Source organism: Solanum pennellii, chromosome 4, assembly GCF_001406875.1.
Source record: "Solanum pennellii chromosome 4, SPENNV200".
Taxonomy (NCBI): Eukaryota; Viridiplantae; Streptophyta; class Magnoliopsida; order Solanales; family Solanaceae; genus Solanum; species Solanum pennellii.
Window position 1 is genome coordinate 261025 of NC_028640.1, and position 19007 is coordinate 280031.

Genomic DNA, 19007 nt, shown 5'->3' on the forward strand with positions numbered 1-19007 from the left:
TATATTAATATTTAATTTAATTTAAGGATAAAATAAGGGCAAAATAGTAATTCAACTTTTAAGTTAGGAGCTTCCCACTTATAATAATATATGATGCACAAAATCTAATTTTATATGTTATTAAAATATGATATATCTCAACTAATATTAAGTCTACATACCAGATGCTAAGCACATAACGTGATGCGATATACTAAACAATAACAAAAATATCATATTAATATAAATAAACTCCTTATAAAACTTAAGCACGTGAGTTACGTCCAAAATTTAATATTATTTTTTTTTTAATCAAAAAGTGTATTTACTACTTATAGTTACCAATGTTTTTTTTAAAAAAAAAAGTTCTCTGTGAAAACTCAAAGTAGGATAAGCAAATAAAATATCGACACGTTTTTGTAGTACAAGCATGGATTTCTTAACCATTAATGACAATAATTGTCATTAACAAAGTAACTAATCTCTTTATAACAGACGCACATCTACAGTAATCATTATAAGCTTTAATTATAATATTTGTAAATGTTATTTCTACTTTCATATACATATTAAAATTATTTGTTCCGTTTCAAAATAAATAATATATTTAGTTTTGACACTAAACATAATATATATATATATATATATATATATATATATATATATAAAGTAAAACATATTTTTTCTAATTTATTTTCGAAGGCTATTGTTTCTCTCAAATAACATCGTCATCTATCCAGACCCAAACACAAATAATTCAAACATGATATGTTGCCAAAAATTCTTAGCATTCGTAATTAACCATCATGAGTCGATTGAACTACATGTCTTATTCAGTGACGTAGTCAAAAATTTTACTGATAATTATATATATCTTTAGAAGATTATTTTTAACTTATATATATATATATATATATATATGTAATATTATTTTCGATATACATAATATAATTTTTTTACGAATTGAATACGTTGGTATGTAACTGACCTGTCAGTTTAGCATGGTACATTAACCACACGTCTAATCTATTTAATCTTGTACAGTAGATTAAATAGAATCAATTCAAATAAATTTATCAAGTACTAAAGTTGTTAAAATAGAGTAATGTCTTTAGACTAGTCAAAATTAATTCAAATAAATTTACCATTTTATATTTATTTTACCTTTAGTAATTTAATATATTATTTATTTTTCAATATTTAGATGATTTATTCAGTTAAAAAAATAATGATATGGATGAATTCTTTTCTGAAATGATAATGTCATAAATAAATCAAATTTTAAACAGATAATATAAATAAGTCTATCAAAATTTAATAATATATTTTAATTTATTATATTAACATCAAGTTAAATATAAACAAATAAATATGAACGAAGAAAGTAGTAGATGAGCTATCTTTTTCAGTTAATTTTAAGTCGACAACACACCTTTGTATAATGTTTAATTAATGGGGGACAAATGCAATGCTTGATTATAACAATGCACTTTAATTAAATGCGTTAAGCTGTCGGACTTGATGCAACATATATACATTTGTTATTTGTCATTTTTTAATTATCATGTTACACTTTTCGAAAGTTAATTTAATTTAATTTTTAAAAGTTAAATTAAATTATATTAATTTGATATTTTAAATTAAAAATTTAAATATTCATGAAAAAATTATATGAAAAGTATTATAAATTATAACTTTTTGTATATCAATATGGTGAAAAAATATGTTGTAAAATATTCGTTAAAGTTCTTATAGTTTGACTCTAAAAAAAGAAATTATGACAACTAAAAGGAAACGAAAGAAGTATCATCTTTAATTTTTGTGTACAAATTTATAACGTTCTTGGGTAATGAAATAAAGGGAAATTAGCACTTTTATTGAATCCGTAATACATTAAAGAGATGTTTGGTGTAAAATATAAGATATAATACTTTAAATTTAAAATGTATGATTAATTTATCTTACATTTAGTTGGAAGTATATATTAAATAATCTTGAATTATTTATCTCACTATCTGTCATAGTGATAACAATGTTATCTTATATATATACATAATAGAATAACTTATTTAGAAATAATTAATATCGAAATAACTTTGTTCGATAAAAGTGAGAGTGACAAAAAGTGGAGCAACAATAAATTAATAAGAATATGTAAACCAGTGAATAATTAGAAGACTGAGAAAATAATGACTAATTACATCATGAGTGGCCCATTAGCTCAGTTGGTTAGAGCGTCGTGCTAATAACGCGAAGGTCGCAGGTTCGAGACCTGCATGGGCCAGTTTTAATTTTTTTTATAACATTTATATTTTTCATAATGCACATATGTCTTATATTCTTCATAGATAGATAGATATACAAGAGAAAAATGGAGATATAGAGTGTTATACATGGGCATGTACACAAAATACAGTGGGAAATATGAAATTTGGCCAAACATGTCCGAATTTGATATGAAATTTCATAGTCAACCTCGAGTTTCAATATAAAATTTAGTGCGCCCAACCAAGGATTTTTCTATACTCTCTCAGATTGAATCCGAAGCCTCGAGGGAAAAATAATTCCAATCTAATCCACTACACAAATCATTTGATTTTAAAACTTTTTCTTTTATTTGGAGATTAGGAGGTTAATTTTGATTTTACTTTTTGTTGTTCTCTTTGTCTACATCTTTAATTTGTAATTGAGTATACAAATATGACCAGACAAAGAGAGCTTTCAATAAAGTTTAGAAAAGAAAAACATTCTAAATTGTTCAGGACCTTAAGACTTCACTTATACCTAGTTAAAGAGAGACTTTTACGTATAATTGCTCATCAAAATAGTACTCTTTCCATTTCATTTAATGTGAGATGGTTTGACTTGATACAAAGTTTATGAAAGAAAAAAAGACTTTTAAAACTTGTGGTCCAAAATGAATAATGATAGAAATTTTGTGGTTGTAAATGGGGGATTTACCTTCTCCGAGACTCGCTTGAGTTTGAAAATGGGTCCTTTTTAGCAATCAAGGTGAATTGGCTCCATAGCTAACGTCTTAATAGACATCCACCAAAAATTGACGTCGGAATTCCAAATCACCAAAGTTCAATTGATCTAATGAACTATTGAAGTCAATCAAGAGAGTATCAAATATTGAAACATTAGAGAGACCCTTATACAAGTAGTTCTACCTAGTGCTTTCTTTTTGTTCTTGTTAATCACAATTCTAACATTAGATTTTTTCTTCCAATAACTAGTTATTTTTTCTGTGTATTATATGATTCCATCTATTAATTAATTTTCTTTTCTTATGAGTGAAAATCTCAATGAGAATGCTTGCTTTTTTGTATAAATATGTGATAATATTATCAAAAATTGCATCGTATTATCAGTCACTTGCGTGATAACTTGAAATCTTTCTGATTTCCACAAACAGCTATGCTATGAAAATTAACAATATGCAAAATGCATTACCTCATATTTGGCTCTAAAAGGAACCATGTAAAAATAGAACAAGATTGTCTTACTTTCATATTTTATCCTGGACGGACTAATATAAATAAATAAAAAATCAACCAACATCTCAAATGTGTTTTCTTTTTCTAGATAATGGTGTTCAAACAGCTAGCTAGACGTCAACTAATATATCATCGAAAATCTAATACCTTCAACCAACACAAGTACAAGATAACTCTACCTAATCACCATTACGATACGTTCAATGAACTCGTGTTGGTTACGTACCAAAGAAAAAAAAAACACAGCTACCTTGATTCGACCAAACTCTTCACTTTCCTCTTTCACTTTGTCCAGGCAATGTGCAGCAACAGCAAAATTTTCCATGCTCATATGTAAATAATGGGGGAGGCAATATTTTCACTTTTAGAACTCATAACCAATATCTCCATGAATACATTTGCATTATGATTTGGGAGACTGCTTTTTCTGTACAACGTATTTGCCATATTTCTTCAACACGGCATCTTCAGAAGAAATATCCCATAGCTGGAAACGATAAGCAAAGACAGTTCTCAGCTCAAAAGCACAGAAACTTCAACTGTTGATTAATTGCTAGAGATTGCTTATTAGAACCAAAAGTTCTTTTACGTTGTGTTGCTGAGGACCTCCTTCCAAAAGATAGGAGGTCAGGGGATTTACCAGAACTAACCAAAAGTTTCAAAAGGAACAGAACGCACCTGCAACTTCCCTTTAGAGCCACCAATAGCAAGAAAAAAGGGGCAATCATCTGAGAAGGATACAGTGAAGACGGCTCCCTAATAATAATATAAAACAAAAGAGTCTAAGCAACCATCTAAAACCTTTTTTTATATCAGGTTTGAGGAAATATAAGCCTCAGACTTGAATTTTTAAGAACCACAAATCATTTGAAAATCACATACCGCTTTCGGATTCCTAGATGCAATACAAGAAGGTTGATTGTTGGTCAAATCCCATAATTTAACCTGCAGCACATTTATCAAATTAATAACCAAAATAGCTCTCATCCCATGGAATATATAAAACTAGGTAATAAGCAGCAGAGACAGATAGAGCGTACCATCTTGTCCGTGGAGCCAGTTGCAAGAAGCTGCCCAACAATACACGAGCAAAGTGAGTGAAAAGGAAACATTAAATAAGGGTAAAGCCAAAAAAAAAAAGTCCCTCTTACATTTGGGACTAGAGGATTGAAGCACAACGAGGACGCTGCTTTATCATGAGCATGGATGGTGAAACTTGGCTTTGTCTCAGAAGTCGAAGCAGAACTAGCAGCACGGATATCAAAACTAGTGACGGTACCGTTCTCCAAGCTGACCTGAAAGTTTTAAGGAACTCTGATTTGGTTAGCAATTTCTTAATATCTAATATACATCAAGAATGAGATTCTTGACCTGACTTTAAAATGAATTTATTCATCCTTCCCAAAAAGGCTTAGGTACAGAAATTTAGTGATTGAGCCAAGGGGAACATAATTATGCGGCGTTTTGAATTTATCCAGTGTTTATTTTCATTCAAGTCCATAGAGACTCGGAGCTGATAAATACTTCCAATTTTCTGTATTAAATAAATAATATATGTCAAACAGTTCAACAAGCAAAAAATATAAAACTAATATGCACGGGGAAAAGTAAACTAATTGTCAAACTTAATTTCAATATCATTCCACCCCCAATCCCATTCTCAGTTCTCATACTAATGCCAAGAATTGTTAACAATCTCTCCACTATGAATCCCATATCAGAATCTATCATGTAGCACACCAAAGCAAATATAGCCTCAACACAGATTGCATTAATAACAAACATGATGCGAGCACTGACCACAAATGAATGCTCCGAATGCGGATCCCAAGCCAAGCTTTCAACATCAGCACCAACTGAAAACTTAAATCCACTGTGAGAGGGTTTCCTCCCATCCTTCTGCAAGAAATGTTGAAACATTAATTAGCATCTTAAAGTAAGAAACTAATCCACAATCCTAACTTTCAAGAATAAACGGGGCAAAAAAGGAAAAAGAAGAAGTGTTCTATCACCAAGCAAACTGTATGATCGAATGATCCGCTCAGAAGAATCTGTGGAGCAAATGGATTCCATGCAACTGCTTGAACCTGTCAAACATAGCAAGGCAATGAATCTACTTCTTTCAATAATTTGTAAGCAAGTTAGTCTAATGTTCTATACGTAATTCAACTTTCATCAGTCATATTCCAAACTCTAGCAAAGATGAGATATTTTAACTTTATCTAGGTTACTGGGGGTACTGATACAACACGCTGAGATGTTTATAGAACTGCTAAATTTTCAAAATTCTACCTTGTCAGTATGGTCATTCATAGTGAGATTACAGGCTTCGGTAGTCACATCCCAAACCTTGACGGTATGATCAGCACTAGCACTAGCAAGTATATTCCTGCATAGAATGTTGAATAAGACGATCTGAAGTTTGACTAAGCCTCAAAGAGATGCACTAGCAAACATCAAACACTAATCAAATTACCATACCTATATTCCTTGTTCCAAGAAAGACCAAGTACTGCATCCTTGTGGCTATCCTTTTTGTATTTGATAGATTTCTGCAAGAGAATTTGCGTAGTAGGTAAATGGAGCATAAAAGTAAGTTTTCTCAGACAATTATCATATACTGGCATTCCCACTTGTCTGCTGCCATGACGGACTAACAAAATAGTGGTTTAGAGCAAATTTCTCTTCAAACCAAATAATATGACAATTTAATTCCAAATGTAGAAACTACTATAAGTCTCTCTGTCTCTCTTCCTACCTCGTGTCTATCTGTCACACAAAAAGAGCATTGCCAATGCCAACAAGGATAAATGAGGGAGGTTCACATAAAAGCTGGTGATTGTGCTGCTCTAACCAAAAGAAGGTACTGAGATTATGAACACTGATAGTCACAATATGCCTGCCATGTACAGGATGTTGCAGTAAATAGAGTAGCGGCATGGAGAGTAAGTTAAACAAGAACATGCCAGTTGACCAGAAGTCCAAACCCGTTAAGATAGCTACTTGACTTGTTGGTACAAACCTATAGCTCCTTGTAGGGTACCACCTCAGGTTGCTCAAATGGCCATAAATTAGAGTCTGTAAGATAACTAATGCAGATAGTTCCTACTCCAGAATATCAAGCAACAAAGTACAAAACTTATTATTGAAGATCTGGCATGTCGCACATGTAAAAAGTAAGAGGGACAATCGGCACCAGGAGAAACATAAACCTGAGCACACTGACTATCTTCAATTGCAAAATGTCATAGCCTACTATTTGTTCATCTTTTTAGTTGATTCTATAAGTTTGCAGTAGCCTACTACTTTATTCCAAATATAAGTCTCCCGAAACTAGTTCACAGTGATATGGAGAATGACCAATGAAAATCATTGACATAATTTCTATCTTTAGGCTTTAACATCTAGAAATAATTTCAGCTGCAGAAGCTGACCTAGCATACAAGAGCATCCAATCGAAAATTGGATCAAAGAATAGAAAGGTCAAATTGCTTAAATTACCTTTTTTCCCTTTCTCTTTATATCAGCGATGCCACCTAAAATAACAGATGGTTGCACCTCATCTATCTACAGAGAAAGAGGACAGTGAGATACGATCAGTAGTGACTCACGAATTCATAAACATCAGTATAGAGTCACTTACTATGTCAATGTCCCAAATTTCAATTGCTGGTTCCATTGAACCCACAGCTATGAAGTTACCTATCACCGCACAATTCATTTATAAACATGAGTAAATGAAAAGTTGCTTTCAAAGGTAACATATGTTCAAAACCAGTAAGAGGAATACTTCAGCAGCATAAAGCTCAACTTCAAGCAGAACCATACCTCTCTCCCCGCCTTTAATAGGGCAATCAAGCCAAGCTGTGCAGAGAGGAAATGCAGGTATAATAAGAGCATGGTGAACATACATGTTTGTTCCACCATCTGATAGATCTTCCAAAATCATAATCTGTTGGCACGGATCAAAGTCACAAATCAAAGGGCAGTCAAAATGAAACTAATTGGACCATACAGATGGAAGTATTATCAAGCCGTTGAGTCGTGAAGTAAGTTCTACTTGCCTCGAGATGACTGACATCATCCTCATTGCTTGCACAAACTATAACAGAATCATCAGGTCTTATTATCATGTCATCATCTTCTTCAGAGTCATTGTCCTGAAAGAACAATTTTCTGAGTTAGTAATACTTGAACGGATAAAACATGATGAAACAACAAATTGATCATAGTACAACCTTATCCTTGAGATATGGGTCCATGTCATTACTTGCGTAGTACAAGTCTTTGAGTCCTGAACCAAAAAGCTCAATTCCTGACATTGTAAAACATCATGCAAAAAGAGAGAAAAGTTAGGAACAGTTTTCCAAATAAAAATTGATATAAACTAGGCTTGGAAAAATCAATATTAAAAGTATTTATCTTATCAAAAAGAGTTGAATATAAAAAATACCGCCAGTACATTAGAATTATAAAAAAAACTATGCTCAACCCAAATCAATATATGAGTCAATGCACTAAGTTTACCCTCCTCCTCTTCATCATAGTTATCCATGTCCAGTTCCTTTAAACCATCTATTATGTCATCAGTTCCTACAGAAGAAACTTGTGTAGCCTTTCCAAGTGCATCAGCAGCAGCTAATGCAATAGCAACTTCATCATCCTCATTTTTCTTGGATTCATCAACATTCATATCTTCTTCAGCTTCCTCATCATCACTATCTTCACTGGAAGGGGAGTAAAGAAACATGACTTTCAAGAGTAGCGCAAAGTAAAGATTACACAGAACGTATGTATCAAGTTTAATTCCATTATTCCAAGAAATATAGGTTTTCAATCAGTCAATGTTAATTACATTTACACCTCGTTTGGATGGTTGTTACCCGTTGTATTGTATTATAATGTTAGTTTAAATACAATATTTGTACTTATTGTTACTTAAATTTTATTAAATTGTACCACTAAATCTACTGTTAGATAACGACGAAAAGTACCATTACGTGTAATGACCGATTTGGTGTGATCAAGTAGTTAGCTTAATTTGTTCTTCTCATTATATCACTACTTATTATTTAATAACCTTATTTTATGCTCTTCCCTACTATATGTTGTTTTATTACTGTCTGTTGTTTCCGTTATTTCTACTACTACTTTTTCTAGACTGTTTGTATCTTGAATCGAAGGTCTACCCGAAACAACCATTCTACCTTTGAGCTAAAGGACACACCTGCGTACAATCTACCTCCCCGTACCCCCACTTTGCGGAATTACACAGAATATGCGGTAGTTGTTAGCTCTATCTTGTATCCTACTTTTCTTGTAGGTTTATCTTCCAAATCATTGATGTGTGATGTTATGTAGGTAAGAACAATACAATCTATCCAAAGTATTCATTTAAGCAATACAACAGTAACACATTATAAAACAATACATAACCACTATCCAAACAGAGTGTTACCCACATCAAAAAGCTTTTCTCTGTGAATTGTATGATATGAGAAAAGCATCAGTGTTGCCGAATCAAATAACATGCAATACACCACCTGGGCGGTTAATTCATTCTGATAATGCTCATTCAAACTCATCAACAGGTTGATATTTAGCCTAACTGATTTAATTGGTACTAACAATTATGCATTATTCAGTAACACCCTCTCTACCTTCACTAGGTAATGATAAGTTCTGCCTACATTCTAGGCTCCTCAACTAGGGTTCTCACCACTTTCGGATATTGGGGAAAAACATAATGAAAAAATTAACACGTACCGTTTATCAAGAAGACCACTCTTCAAAATCTGTTCAATTTCCTCCTTTGAAGGTGGATCAGCCTCAGCTGGTACAGACTTTGCAACCCCTTTGGGAACCCATGAAATAGCTGCTATCATTCTTAAACTGCTTTATTAACCTACAACCACAAGCAAAAACACCAGTATGAGAAGAAATCAAATCAACAATAGAGACAAGGATGAGTAAACAAATTCACAAAGTAATTACCAAAAATCAAACTTATCGCTAGAAAATTATTCAGCCAATAAGAGTTTGTGTTAATTAGAGATTCGGAAAGAAAAAATTGTGAGTAGTTTGACCATCAAAACAAAGAGTTTAACTGAAGGTAACTACCCAGCCACTCAAAAACAAAAATCATAACCTTGTAAAAACATTATTATTAGAAACTCCACATAGTAAAAACCAGAACCCAACTCCAAAAAAAGATCTTGATCATCAAAAACTCAGAGGAAAGAAAACAAAACAAAAAGACACAATCTTTACTCCAAATGAAATTCCCAAAACCACAAAATCAAGATTAGAGATATGTGTTCATTGAAGTGAAGAATTGGACATAGAAATACAGTAAAGCTAAAAGGGTGTTGAGGGAAGCTCAAGAAAACAAATGCTAGTCTATTTGTTCCTTAAGCCTTTTTTTTTCAATTCTTGCTTCACAAGCAGTGCATACAAACATACATTAAACAGTAAATAATTTTCATCTGAAACCCGATGATACCCACTGAATAATTGATTGAACTTGGTAATAGTTGATAGATAAATGAGATTCTAATTAAGCATCAGGCTATAAGAGTAAAGCAATATTCTCATGGGACATGATATCCTATTTCAATACAAACCTTTCCGGCAATATCAGGTGCTGAACCTCCCTGATTGCACGGCCTCAGCAAGAGCAATACCTCCCTCACCAATATTGCAACTGCAGGAGAAATAATCTTTAGGAAAAACGAGATAATATGAACACTTGAAACATCAGAGGTACAAAGCAAAAAAAAAAAAAATAACATACCTTGGAGTTAAGCCCAAACCACCAGATATATACTCCCTCAGTTGCCGGAGATTGCAGCTGCCAGACGCGCTCTGCTGCTGCTGCCGGTCTGCCCTGTTGCTGTTGCTCGAGGTGGAGTGACCTGCAGAGCCGGTCGGGGTTGAGAGGAGTGAGAGAGGTTAGGAGAGAAAAATAATTTAGGGTTTTGAGCAGAAGTGTTTAAAGAAAAACCCAACAATTTATTTTATTTGTCATGTTTCGATATAGAAAGTAGTATAAATATATCTTAAAATATTAATCAATCAAGACAAAGTTCACGTAATGTAACTCCCATCGACAAAGGAATACCAAACTCTACCTGTGTGAGGCCGAAGTCGGTTCTCAAGGCCCGGAAGCTCGGGGATTGAATACCCCTATGTTCCAAGTGACTAGCTTGGCTGGTGATGCGTTCACCCACTTGCACGCTTCCTTGCAAGCACGAAATCCTTAGTTCGTCCGCTACCACACGGGGCGGTGTACTCTTATCGCTAACCCCGAGAGAGGCTATACTCTAAGAGCCAACCAACTCATTATCCCTGATCGCAAGAATTAAGAAATAGCGATATATCGTGGACTGAGAAAATGATTCTAACATAATTCTAATGTTTGTGATTTTGTGTTAAATGGATCATATATTATGTAGATGGGCTCAATTGATTCATATGTTATGTTTTCTCCTTGTTAGATTATTCAATTTATGATATGATAAGAGACCCATGGGCTAGAGTTTGTGCAATTGCAAATTTTCTCAAACTTCTTATTTTTTATAAAAACAATTATTATCTTTCATGTTTGCATGTTTCAAATTTCAAACAATCAAATATTATTTGCAAAAATTGTAACCAAACACAACTTCATCAACTTTGAAAATGAAAATATTTGCAATATTATATAACTATCTATTTGTTATATTACTATATTATTGTAAATTTTACTAAATAAATTAGTCATATTCGAATATTCACAAAAAGTATGACCACCATTCCAACTAGAAGAAAATACCAAATAAAGTGATGAACAAAGTAGAGAACATGAAGGATATATAATATTTGAACTCAAAGGTTTGGAATTAAATTCGAAAATTAAATAATAGTCTACAATAAAAGTAAATCCTAGACAACATTAAACAAGTAAATAAGATAAATAGTGTATCCAAGCTCAACTCAACTCATCTCAAACTCAAACTGCAAAAAGGGAAGAACCATAAGCTAAATGAAATCTCTACTTTCCGGGGCCGTTCGAGATGGAAGGTTTAGGGTTGAGCTCATCCCAGGCTTCAATCCATGTGACCATGGCATCAGCTAGCTTGGTGAAATACGGGTCTATAGCGGAAAGTTTCTCCTTGACCTGTTTCGACAGCTCGAGATAGCACTGTTGAACACTAGTGCAATCTTTTGGAAGAGTTGCAGACTGGAAAAATGGAATGATCTCTTCTTGCCAGTAGATGCCTTTGTACTCCTTTTTAAGGTTAACAAAGGGGTTGCTTGCTTTGCTGTGCCATATGTAGGGTAAACCAGTCTTGACACCCAGTCCCAAATGGTCGCATATCACCTATAAATCAGATGAGTCAACATCAGAATTCATTCGTTCTACGAAAAATCTGTTTTACTCGTACATCAACGGCAGAAAGAAGGTATATTTTTACCTTAATGCACCAACCAGCCCACATATCGTCGTATCGACCAATTGGCTGACCATCACCCATGAGGCCAAAGTACATTGCAGGTCCAATCAGCTCACGGTCGAATGCCAAATTCATTCCACACATGGGGAACAAAGTGCCTTTAGGAATTGTCATGACAGCATCCACATACCTGGAAATTGTACAGATGTTAAAATGTCTAACTAATTCAATAAGCTCTAAAGATTTGATTTATGGGAACAGTTCATACCTCGTGTTCCTCTCACGTGGCTTAACAAGTTGAGTAGGTGCATCGTAATCGGGGATGTTGAGCCAAAGCCCATGAGAAACAGCTGTGGCAGCACCCTCACGCATACTGAAGGGGTATCCACGAACGAAATCTGCCCCTTCTCTATATGGATCATACAGAGTGTTAAAGAAATGTGGAGTGGAAGGACATAACAGGTTCTTTATGTGCTGCTCAAGAGCATTGATGTCTTTGCCAGAAGGATCTTTCGCCACCTGCACATCAGCAAGCAACAGGAGTTCAACATATGATTAAATGAATGATAGACGAAATAAACTATCAGATCAAGGCATTGGAACCACAGTAAGAAGTGAGATTCATGCATATGATCAATCGAACCCCTTCGTTGGATCGTCGAAAAATCATACTAAGGCAGCTCAAAATTTTGTTCTTGTTCTAGATAGAAGGTCCAAAAACCAGATGGCACATCTATGGAGTAAGCAGTGATTGGTAAAACTTGTAAAAAGTGTGACACAAGACAAATATATGGGCCTAAGATGGAAGACTTCCTTTTTACTAGTAAATCATCCCTTAGATAGGAAGGCATTATTTTAAAAAGGATTCAATCATTGCATGGGACAAAGTCAATCAACAAAGATTATCATATACAAACACTCAATTGAATTCTAAAAGGAGGTGTATCATTAAGTAATATAGCATAATTACATTACATATAGCTTCAAAGTTCAAACATTATGAAACAAACAAGCCAATAAGCCAAGAAAACATGAAGCTCACATACATCAAGGTCAAAGTTGGTCCCTTTATTTTAAAAACTATGCAACAACATAAAAACAAATTGAACTATAACATAACAATGTCAACTTAACAAAAGAAGAGATTGAAGCTATCAAAGGATCTCCAAACACCATATAGTTACAGATCATAAGATCTACAATTAGATCTCCAAAGTCCAAATAAAACAAACCCCAAATTTACCATAGTTGAAGAGATCCAAACAAATCATAAACCTGTTAACATAATTCAACACTTATTCTCTTTCAAACCCCTGGTCAAAACCCCAAGTCAGCACCAAACAAAAAAAAAGTTTACAATAAAACACCAAGATCCAATTTTTATCAACACCCACAAAGCAAAACAAAGCAATCACAAAGTATGAGGTAACCCCACATCCAAAACTCATCAAGATCCAATTTTTTCCAACCCCCACAACAGAAACCACAAAAAATATGCAAAATTGACGTAATACTCACAAAGCAATCGTCATCAATAGTGTAGATATACTTCTTCTTAGACACCATATACCCAAAGCACCTACAAGCAGAGTCCTTAAAAGATATACAAGAAGCTTTTGGTCCAAGAATCCTGTTAATATCATCACGATTATAAAGCTCATAATCAAATCCTTCAGGGACATTAATGGTCTTTGAAGGGTCACCATCTTGAACAATGATGAGATGATATGGCTGGAAAAAGGGTCTCCACATCTCCAAAAAATCAAGATTTCTGATTGTAGGTATCACAATATCAAGCTCATCCTTCAGTAATGGTGTTGGTGTCACTGAAGCTCCTGCCATGGCAACAATGGATCTGAAAACAGGAGGAAAAAAAACGGTTCTTGAAGTGAGAAAGAAAATTGGGACAGATATATATATATATATTTATACAAAGACTACTCTTTTCTTTTCCTTAGTCTACTTGCGTTATTTACATTAAAATCTAATTAAATATTTTATATTTAAAAGAAAATTCGAAACCTATATTTAAAGCGATTATAGTAGTGTTGTTGACTTCAATTACTACCTTAGAAACGTGTCAATGGGTTAGAGATTTTCTTACCGACAAAGTGAATTTGTTATTATGAAAAAATATAGGTTAGAAAACACCTTATTTATAACGGTAGAAAACTTTAATTTGAAATAGGAAAATCTATTTTTATTTCACTTAATAGTCGATATATGAACTTATATGAAATTTTATTGTGATGGAAATCGTATATTATTAGAATTATTGGTATTTAACGAGGAGTTTCTTGTCAATGTGAATGATAACACATTTAAAATATTACGATTTGATTAAAAATTTTAAATTTTAAATAGACTCTTCTTCTAATAATATGAAAGTACATATTCAAACGCTAAATTTTAAATCACATGTGGAGGGGCTACTAATAAAATATAGAAAGACAAAGTTTGTAAGTTGTGAATAGGAAGAATTATAGATGAGAAAAAAAGGGGATTTGAATTGAATGGCATATTCGAAAGAGACAGAGTGTAGACAGTAGATACACTACTGTCATGCATTTATAGTATATATAATATTTGAATTTACAAGTGACATGTGCAACTCTCACATTTGATAACTTAAAAACAAGTAATCATAGTCTTTGACTAATGTAATTAGCTTTAAATAAATCACAACTACTACGAATACTCTGGTAATAGAATGGTAAATATTTTTTTCAATTTAAATATAATAGAAGAATCTCTCGTAACTCATAGGGTAAGTTAGTTCATAGTAAATAAAATGTGTATAATTTATGACTTAATACTTTAATGTATAAATGTGTTTTTTGATATTTATGTCCTATATTTTTAAATGTGTACAAAAAGATGTTTAAATTTACATAGAGGTGAATAAACAGACCTACACGTTCCTATGTGTATTATGTCACGTGTATCTATTCGTTTAACTTTATACAAGTTTTAAATATCTATTTGAACAAATTCAAAATTGAAAGATTATAAATGTATATTTATATATCATGTCAAAGTTAAATGTTAAAATATTAGAGGAGTATTAGCCATGTTCATTGTCCCACAGCTAATTGCGCATCTTCTGTCTGGCTTTAACATGCATTCACATGCCAATGAATTACTTTAAAAAACGAGGAAATATATTATAAAGAATATGATACATTAGTTTTTGTTCTTTTTCATTTTTTGCATTTCTTGATAATTGTTGTGATTTTATCTTATTATCACAGAATTGTTACGGGTAAAATAGACATTTTGTAATAAAATAAAAGCAATGTAGTTCCAATTTTGTAAATCAATCTTATTCAATGGCGATGTATGTCTTACAAGTCAATAATCGATTAACCAAAAACCTGACTGAATCGATCAATATGCACCCCTAGGTTCGATACAGTAAATCAAACTTAGGGTACAACAATTTTCTTTCGATGATTTACGTCCAAACCCTAGATGCAATGTGAGGCATCAATAGGTTTCTAAAGCAGCAAAGCTATATAAACCTTATGTAGGTTGAAACACAAGTGAACTTGAGCCATAGAAGAGTAAAAATAGTTATCTGACAAACTCGAACATGAAGTTTGAAGTTAGTAGAGTAAAAACAGTTGCTGCCATTTAACAACATAAGATACGGGGTCAAGTAAAAGGACGGAACAACTTGCTCATCTATACAAGCATGACGAGTACCTCAAGCTCCTCGGCCATCCAAAATGATTAGGAAGTAGCATTCTGTTTCAAAACCTCAGCTTCAGCCATTGCCATAGGGTCTTCATCCTTTTCACCTTCTCTTTCCTCAGCCATCTTTTTTCTATGCAAGTCTTCCGCTACCTGCATTGCAGCCTTCTGCTCTTCCTGAAGGCGCTTCATTTCCTCTTCTTGCTGTTGCCTCTCAAACCATGTGTCAGCATCCGCCCAAACTGAATGTTCGAATAAACAAATTAGCCCAACACAATCAACTCCAAATCACAACTGATCGATAATGACCTCTTTTCTTCTTTAGGATCACTCGTAAATGATAGTTGACAAAAGACATCAAGAGAATTAATCTAACAGATGTAGCTGGATAATATAAATTTAAGAACGTGTCGAGTTCCAACTAAAGAATACGAGTAACATTCATCCATTACTTTATTTATTGTGGATGACAAAGAGATTAACTATTTTAGTGCTGAAACTAGGTGGATGAGGTTCTCTCCTACCCTTCTCCCCTTGAATAAATAGACTTGTTACGTGTTGTACTATATTTGTCATTGAACACAGGCCCTGGGGCTACATGACAATACACTTAACCTGTTCATAATGAATTGTCATGTATCATAGGGCTCAAATTACGCAACTGAATTTAAGTTGCACAAACAGGAGATGGGAAGAATAAGTGTAGCAAATTACTCAAAGAGCAAATGGAAAGGCCTCGATAAATGAGATACCAACCATGATATACAGATAAGTCTTAAACCAACTAGATAATTCATGTAGGATGGCATAATAGTAGGCAGGTAATAAAAAAGCTTCGCTAATACTATTTCAACCCAGCAGCTCCTTTGAGATGCCAGAAGTTGACCTGAGTGGGTACCAAATTCTCCTAAAAATATAGTGCATTTTGATCAAAGTACAATAAAAACTATGTCTCAATCCAAATAAGTCAGAGATGGATATATGAACACACTTCTTCATTCAAGTTCATTCAAATCATAATACTAAATAAAATAAGTGAAAAAAATATGTTAATAGCAATTACAACAATAATATTATTCGAAGTTCTCTAACAAGTCTAAATCTAGTATCAAATTATAGTTTCCTTTAGCACTTCCCTATGGCGTTCATGATAAATCAGACGCCATGGATATTAAGAAGATAGAGCATTTCCATCAAATTAATCAGATTATATTTTTTTGCACTTCTGCATGGCTTGGATGAAGATTCAGACCCCACGCATTAGGAGACTGACTCAACTTAAACCCGTCATGCACACTACCACTATAAAAATATTTGCTACCTCAAATTCAGATTTTAATCCTTATTCCGATGGTAAGTAACTTCAGACATGGTTTGAGAAGAAATACCACCTTATGAATTAGAAAGTAAAGGAGGTTCCCCACCAGAAAATATTGTACAGTGTACACACATGATTTTTGATCCTTCCCAAATTTTGACATCACAAGCATGATTTAGTTATTTCCTCTGGTTTTTATTTCTCCAAAGAAAAAACGGAAAGTGTGTAAAAAGAGAGGAGATACCCTCTGAAACATATCAATATTAAGGATCTTTAGCTCCTTACTTCTTGCTTACACAATATTCTTAAGGAACAAATATAAGGAGAAAATAAGAAAGGGGGTGGCACCGCGATTCAGAGATAAGGAGAGGCAAGTTTAGTTCACAAATGCATTTTTACATGCACTTAGCTCCAGCACTCGTAGCATACTGATAAAATTGACACATGGCATGCTGTAAGAACACAGGTAGCTTACGCCTTACAGATATACTAGGTTGAGGTAAAACTTACTTTAAACGGTACTAATTATATGTAATTGAAAAAAAAATAGAAATTCTTTACACCTATATAACACATCATTCACAAAATCAAGATAGTTAAACGCCTTACTTCATATCACATTGAAAAACTATAGTATAAGAAGGGAATTTAGTGTATAAAAAACTTCACTTTCTCGAGAGGAAACAAACGGAGAAGGGTGAGTCCATAATCCGGAGTTCAATAGATTGCAATTGGTCCTAAGAGTTAGCTGCCTATAGATTGGAAAAAACAAATTCGACAGATTTACTCATTTAATCGGTATGAGAATCAATCCTACTACTTCATATCTTTCACAATCTGGGACGTGTCGTCCAAATCATCAGTCCGGTACAAGAGGTAACCTTTCCCTGGCAAATATTTATAACGCTCTAGTAGTTCAAGGTCGAGATAGTGTTGGTTTGGCTTGTGAGGTATAACAAGTATTACGAAATAATCGAGTTAGGACAGTAGCTATGAGTACTACAGACGGTCTAACAACGACAGAAATGTAAGTGATTTACACAAAAGCTCCTATCAGTCCATGTATTCTTTACTTGTACATTATACTGTCTACTCCTCACGAAATACAATAAAGGGCTATGCACAGATTGCAAGGTTTTACCAAGTGAGAATCTCACGACCCGACCCAACACAAGCTCATGAAACAATAACAGAGACTAAAACCCTAGATGGGTAAAATTAGGGAAAAGAGCAGAAACTTACTTGGCTGAGCAGCCCAACCCTGTTCACCACCCTTAATCTTCTCAGGAAGAGCATAATTAACAGTAAGTACACGTCCATAAAGCTCAGCACCATCCATATTATCCATGGCGGCGGAAGCATCTTCTCTTTCAAGGAAGGTCACAAACCCAAAAGATCGATGCTTTTGAGTGGCATGATCTAATGGGGTCTTCACATCCTTAATATCCCCAAATGGTATGAACGCAGCATGTAGTATTGCCTCATTCACCTCCTCTGCTAATCCTCCTGTAACAATGGTAACCAATTTCTATAACATTGAATCAAATTTCAAGTTTATTAGAGGATTTACGGGTTAAAGATTACCTACGTACAGAGTGTTTTTCTGTACTGCCTGGTTCATAGCTCCTTGATTCTTGATTCTTCTTCAATTTCTTTCAAGATTTTGTACAGCTTTGTTTGTTCATCACTCTATATACTTCAAAAGAGTAGGCAGAAAAAATTGGCCCATATTTCAAAAGCCCAATAAACATATCCGAGAGTATAGAGCGGTAAGTAATTTTTCATCGTGTTTCCTCTTCGAAATAAAATCGAAGTCGAAGTAATTTCCCTCTCACACGCTCTTGAGAATCAAATAAGAAATTTTGTGATTATAATATATCTATGTTAATTCTTCTAACTCATTATTCTTTTTACATAATTTTAAAATATATAAATTAATTTTCAAAAATCATAAAAATTGTATATCCTAACTCTGTATACATGTACAAAATAAATATCGAAAAGAAAAATGGAGAGCCTTTTTATTTAACTCTCATAATTTTATTAGCTCGAAATTAATGTTTTTTTTTTAGGTAAAAATGA

At 33.4% G+C, this 19007-nt stretch overlaps 3 protein-coding genes and 1 non-coding gene across 4 annotated transcripts; 1 reads left to right on the forward strand and 3 right to left on the reverse strand.

Annotated features, from left to right (window-relative positions):
- Positions 1 to 2189: 2189 nt before the first annotated feature.
- Positions 2190 to 2263, forward strand: TRNAI-AAU. The gene has a single exon. It is a non-coding gene; the product is annotated as a tRNA-Ile (tRNA).
- Positions 2264 to 3405: 1142 nt separating this feature from the next.
- LOC107018001 (uncharacterized WD repeat-containing protein C17D11.16-like) lies at positions 3406 to 10465 on the reverse strand. Its single transcript, XM_015218329.2, has 18 exons — positions 10273 to 10465; positions 10103 to 10182; positions 9246 to 9384; positions 8007 to 8206; positions 7718 to 7794; positions 7544 to 7639; positions 7308 to 7431; positions 7123 to 7181; positions 6981 to 7046; positions 5961 to 6031; positions 5772 to 5868; positions 5492 to 5566; positions 5280 to 5378; positions 4631 to 4774; positions 4520 to 4549; positions 4362 to 4424; positions 4158 to 4235; positions 3406 to 3966 (listed from the first exon to the last, which is right to left on the reverse strand). Exons 3-18 carry the CDS (start codon positions 9362 to 9364, stop codon positions 3883 to 3885), a joined length of 1482 nt encoding a protein of 493 aa, XP_015073815.1. The 5' UTR covers positions 9365 to 9384; positions 10103 to 10182; positions 10273 to 10465; the 3' UTR covers positions 3406 to 3882.
- Positions 10466 to 11318: 853 nt separating this feature from the next.
- On the reverse strand, positions 11319 to 13855 carry LOC107017916 (probable UDP-arabinopyranose mutase 2). The gene is made up of 4 exons (XM_015218209.2): positions 13433 to 13855; positions 12183 to 12433; positions 11936 to 12104; positions 11319 to 11841 (listed from the first exon to the last, which is right to left on the reverse strand). Exons 1-4 carry the CDS (start codon positions 13754 to 13756, stop codon positions 11512 to 11514), a joined length of 1074 nt encoding a protein of 357 aa, XP_015073695.1. The 5' UTR covers positions 13757 to 13855; the 3' UTR covers positions 11319 to 11511.
- A 1357-nt stretch (positions 13856 to 15212) lies between these two features.
- LOC107015943 (peptidyl-prolyl cis-trans isomerase E) lies at positions 15213 to 18664 on the reverse strand. The gene is made up of 3 exons (XM_015216396.2): positions 18510 to 18664; positions 18168 to 18431; positions 15213 to 15849 (listed from the first exon to the last, which is right to left on the reverse strand). The coding sequence occupies exons 1-3, from the start codon at positions 18544 to 18546 to the stop codon at positions 15647 to 15649; spliced, it is 504 nt and encodes a 167-aa protein (XP_015071882.1). The 5' UTR covers positions 18547 to 18664; the 3' UTR covers positions 15213 to 15646.
- Between the last annotated feature and the right edge of the window lie 343 nt (positions 18665 to 19007).

Excerpts from the sequence above, each read along its gene's own strand:
- LOC107018001 (XM_015218329.2), bottom strand. The coding sequence starts at position 9,364 with ATGATAGCAGCTATTTCATGGGTTCCCAAAGGGGTTGCAAAGTCTGTA. Across the intron at positions 7,432-7,543 it reads ATGATGTCAGTCATCTCGAG|ATTATGATTTTGGAAGATCT; the intron begins GCAAGTAGAACT and ends CCGTGCCAACAG. Across the intron at positions 3,967-4,157 it reads GCTCTAAAGGGAAGTTGCAG|CTATGGGATATTTCTTCTGA; the intron begins GTGCGTTCTGTT and ends TATCGTTTCCAG.
- LOC107017916 (XM_015218209.2), bottom strand. The coding sequence starts at position 13,756 with ATGGCAGGAGCTTCAGTGACACCAACACCATTACTGAAGGATGAGCTT. Across the intron at positions 12,105-12,182 it reads CCACGTGAGAGGAACACGAG|GTATGTGGATGCTGTCATGA; the intron begins GTATGAACTGTT and ends TACAATTTCCAG. Across the intron at positions 11,842-11,935 it reads GGGCTGGTTGGTGCATTAAG|GTGATATGCGACCATTTGGG; the intron begins GTAAAAATATAC and ends TCTGATTTATAG.
- LOC107015943 (XM_015216396.2), bottom strand. The coding sequence starts at position 18,546 with ATGAACCAGGCAGTACAGAAAAACACTCTGTACGTAG. Across the intron at positions 18,432-18,509 it reads GAAAAACACTCTGTACGTAG|GAGGATTAGCAGAGGAGGTG; the intron begins GTAATCTTTAAC and ends CCATTGTTACAG. Across the intron at positions 15,850-18,167 it reads GGGTTGGGCTGCTCAGCCAA|TTTGGGCGGATGCTGACACA; the intron begins GTAAGTTTCTGC and ends TCGAACATTCAG.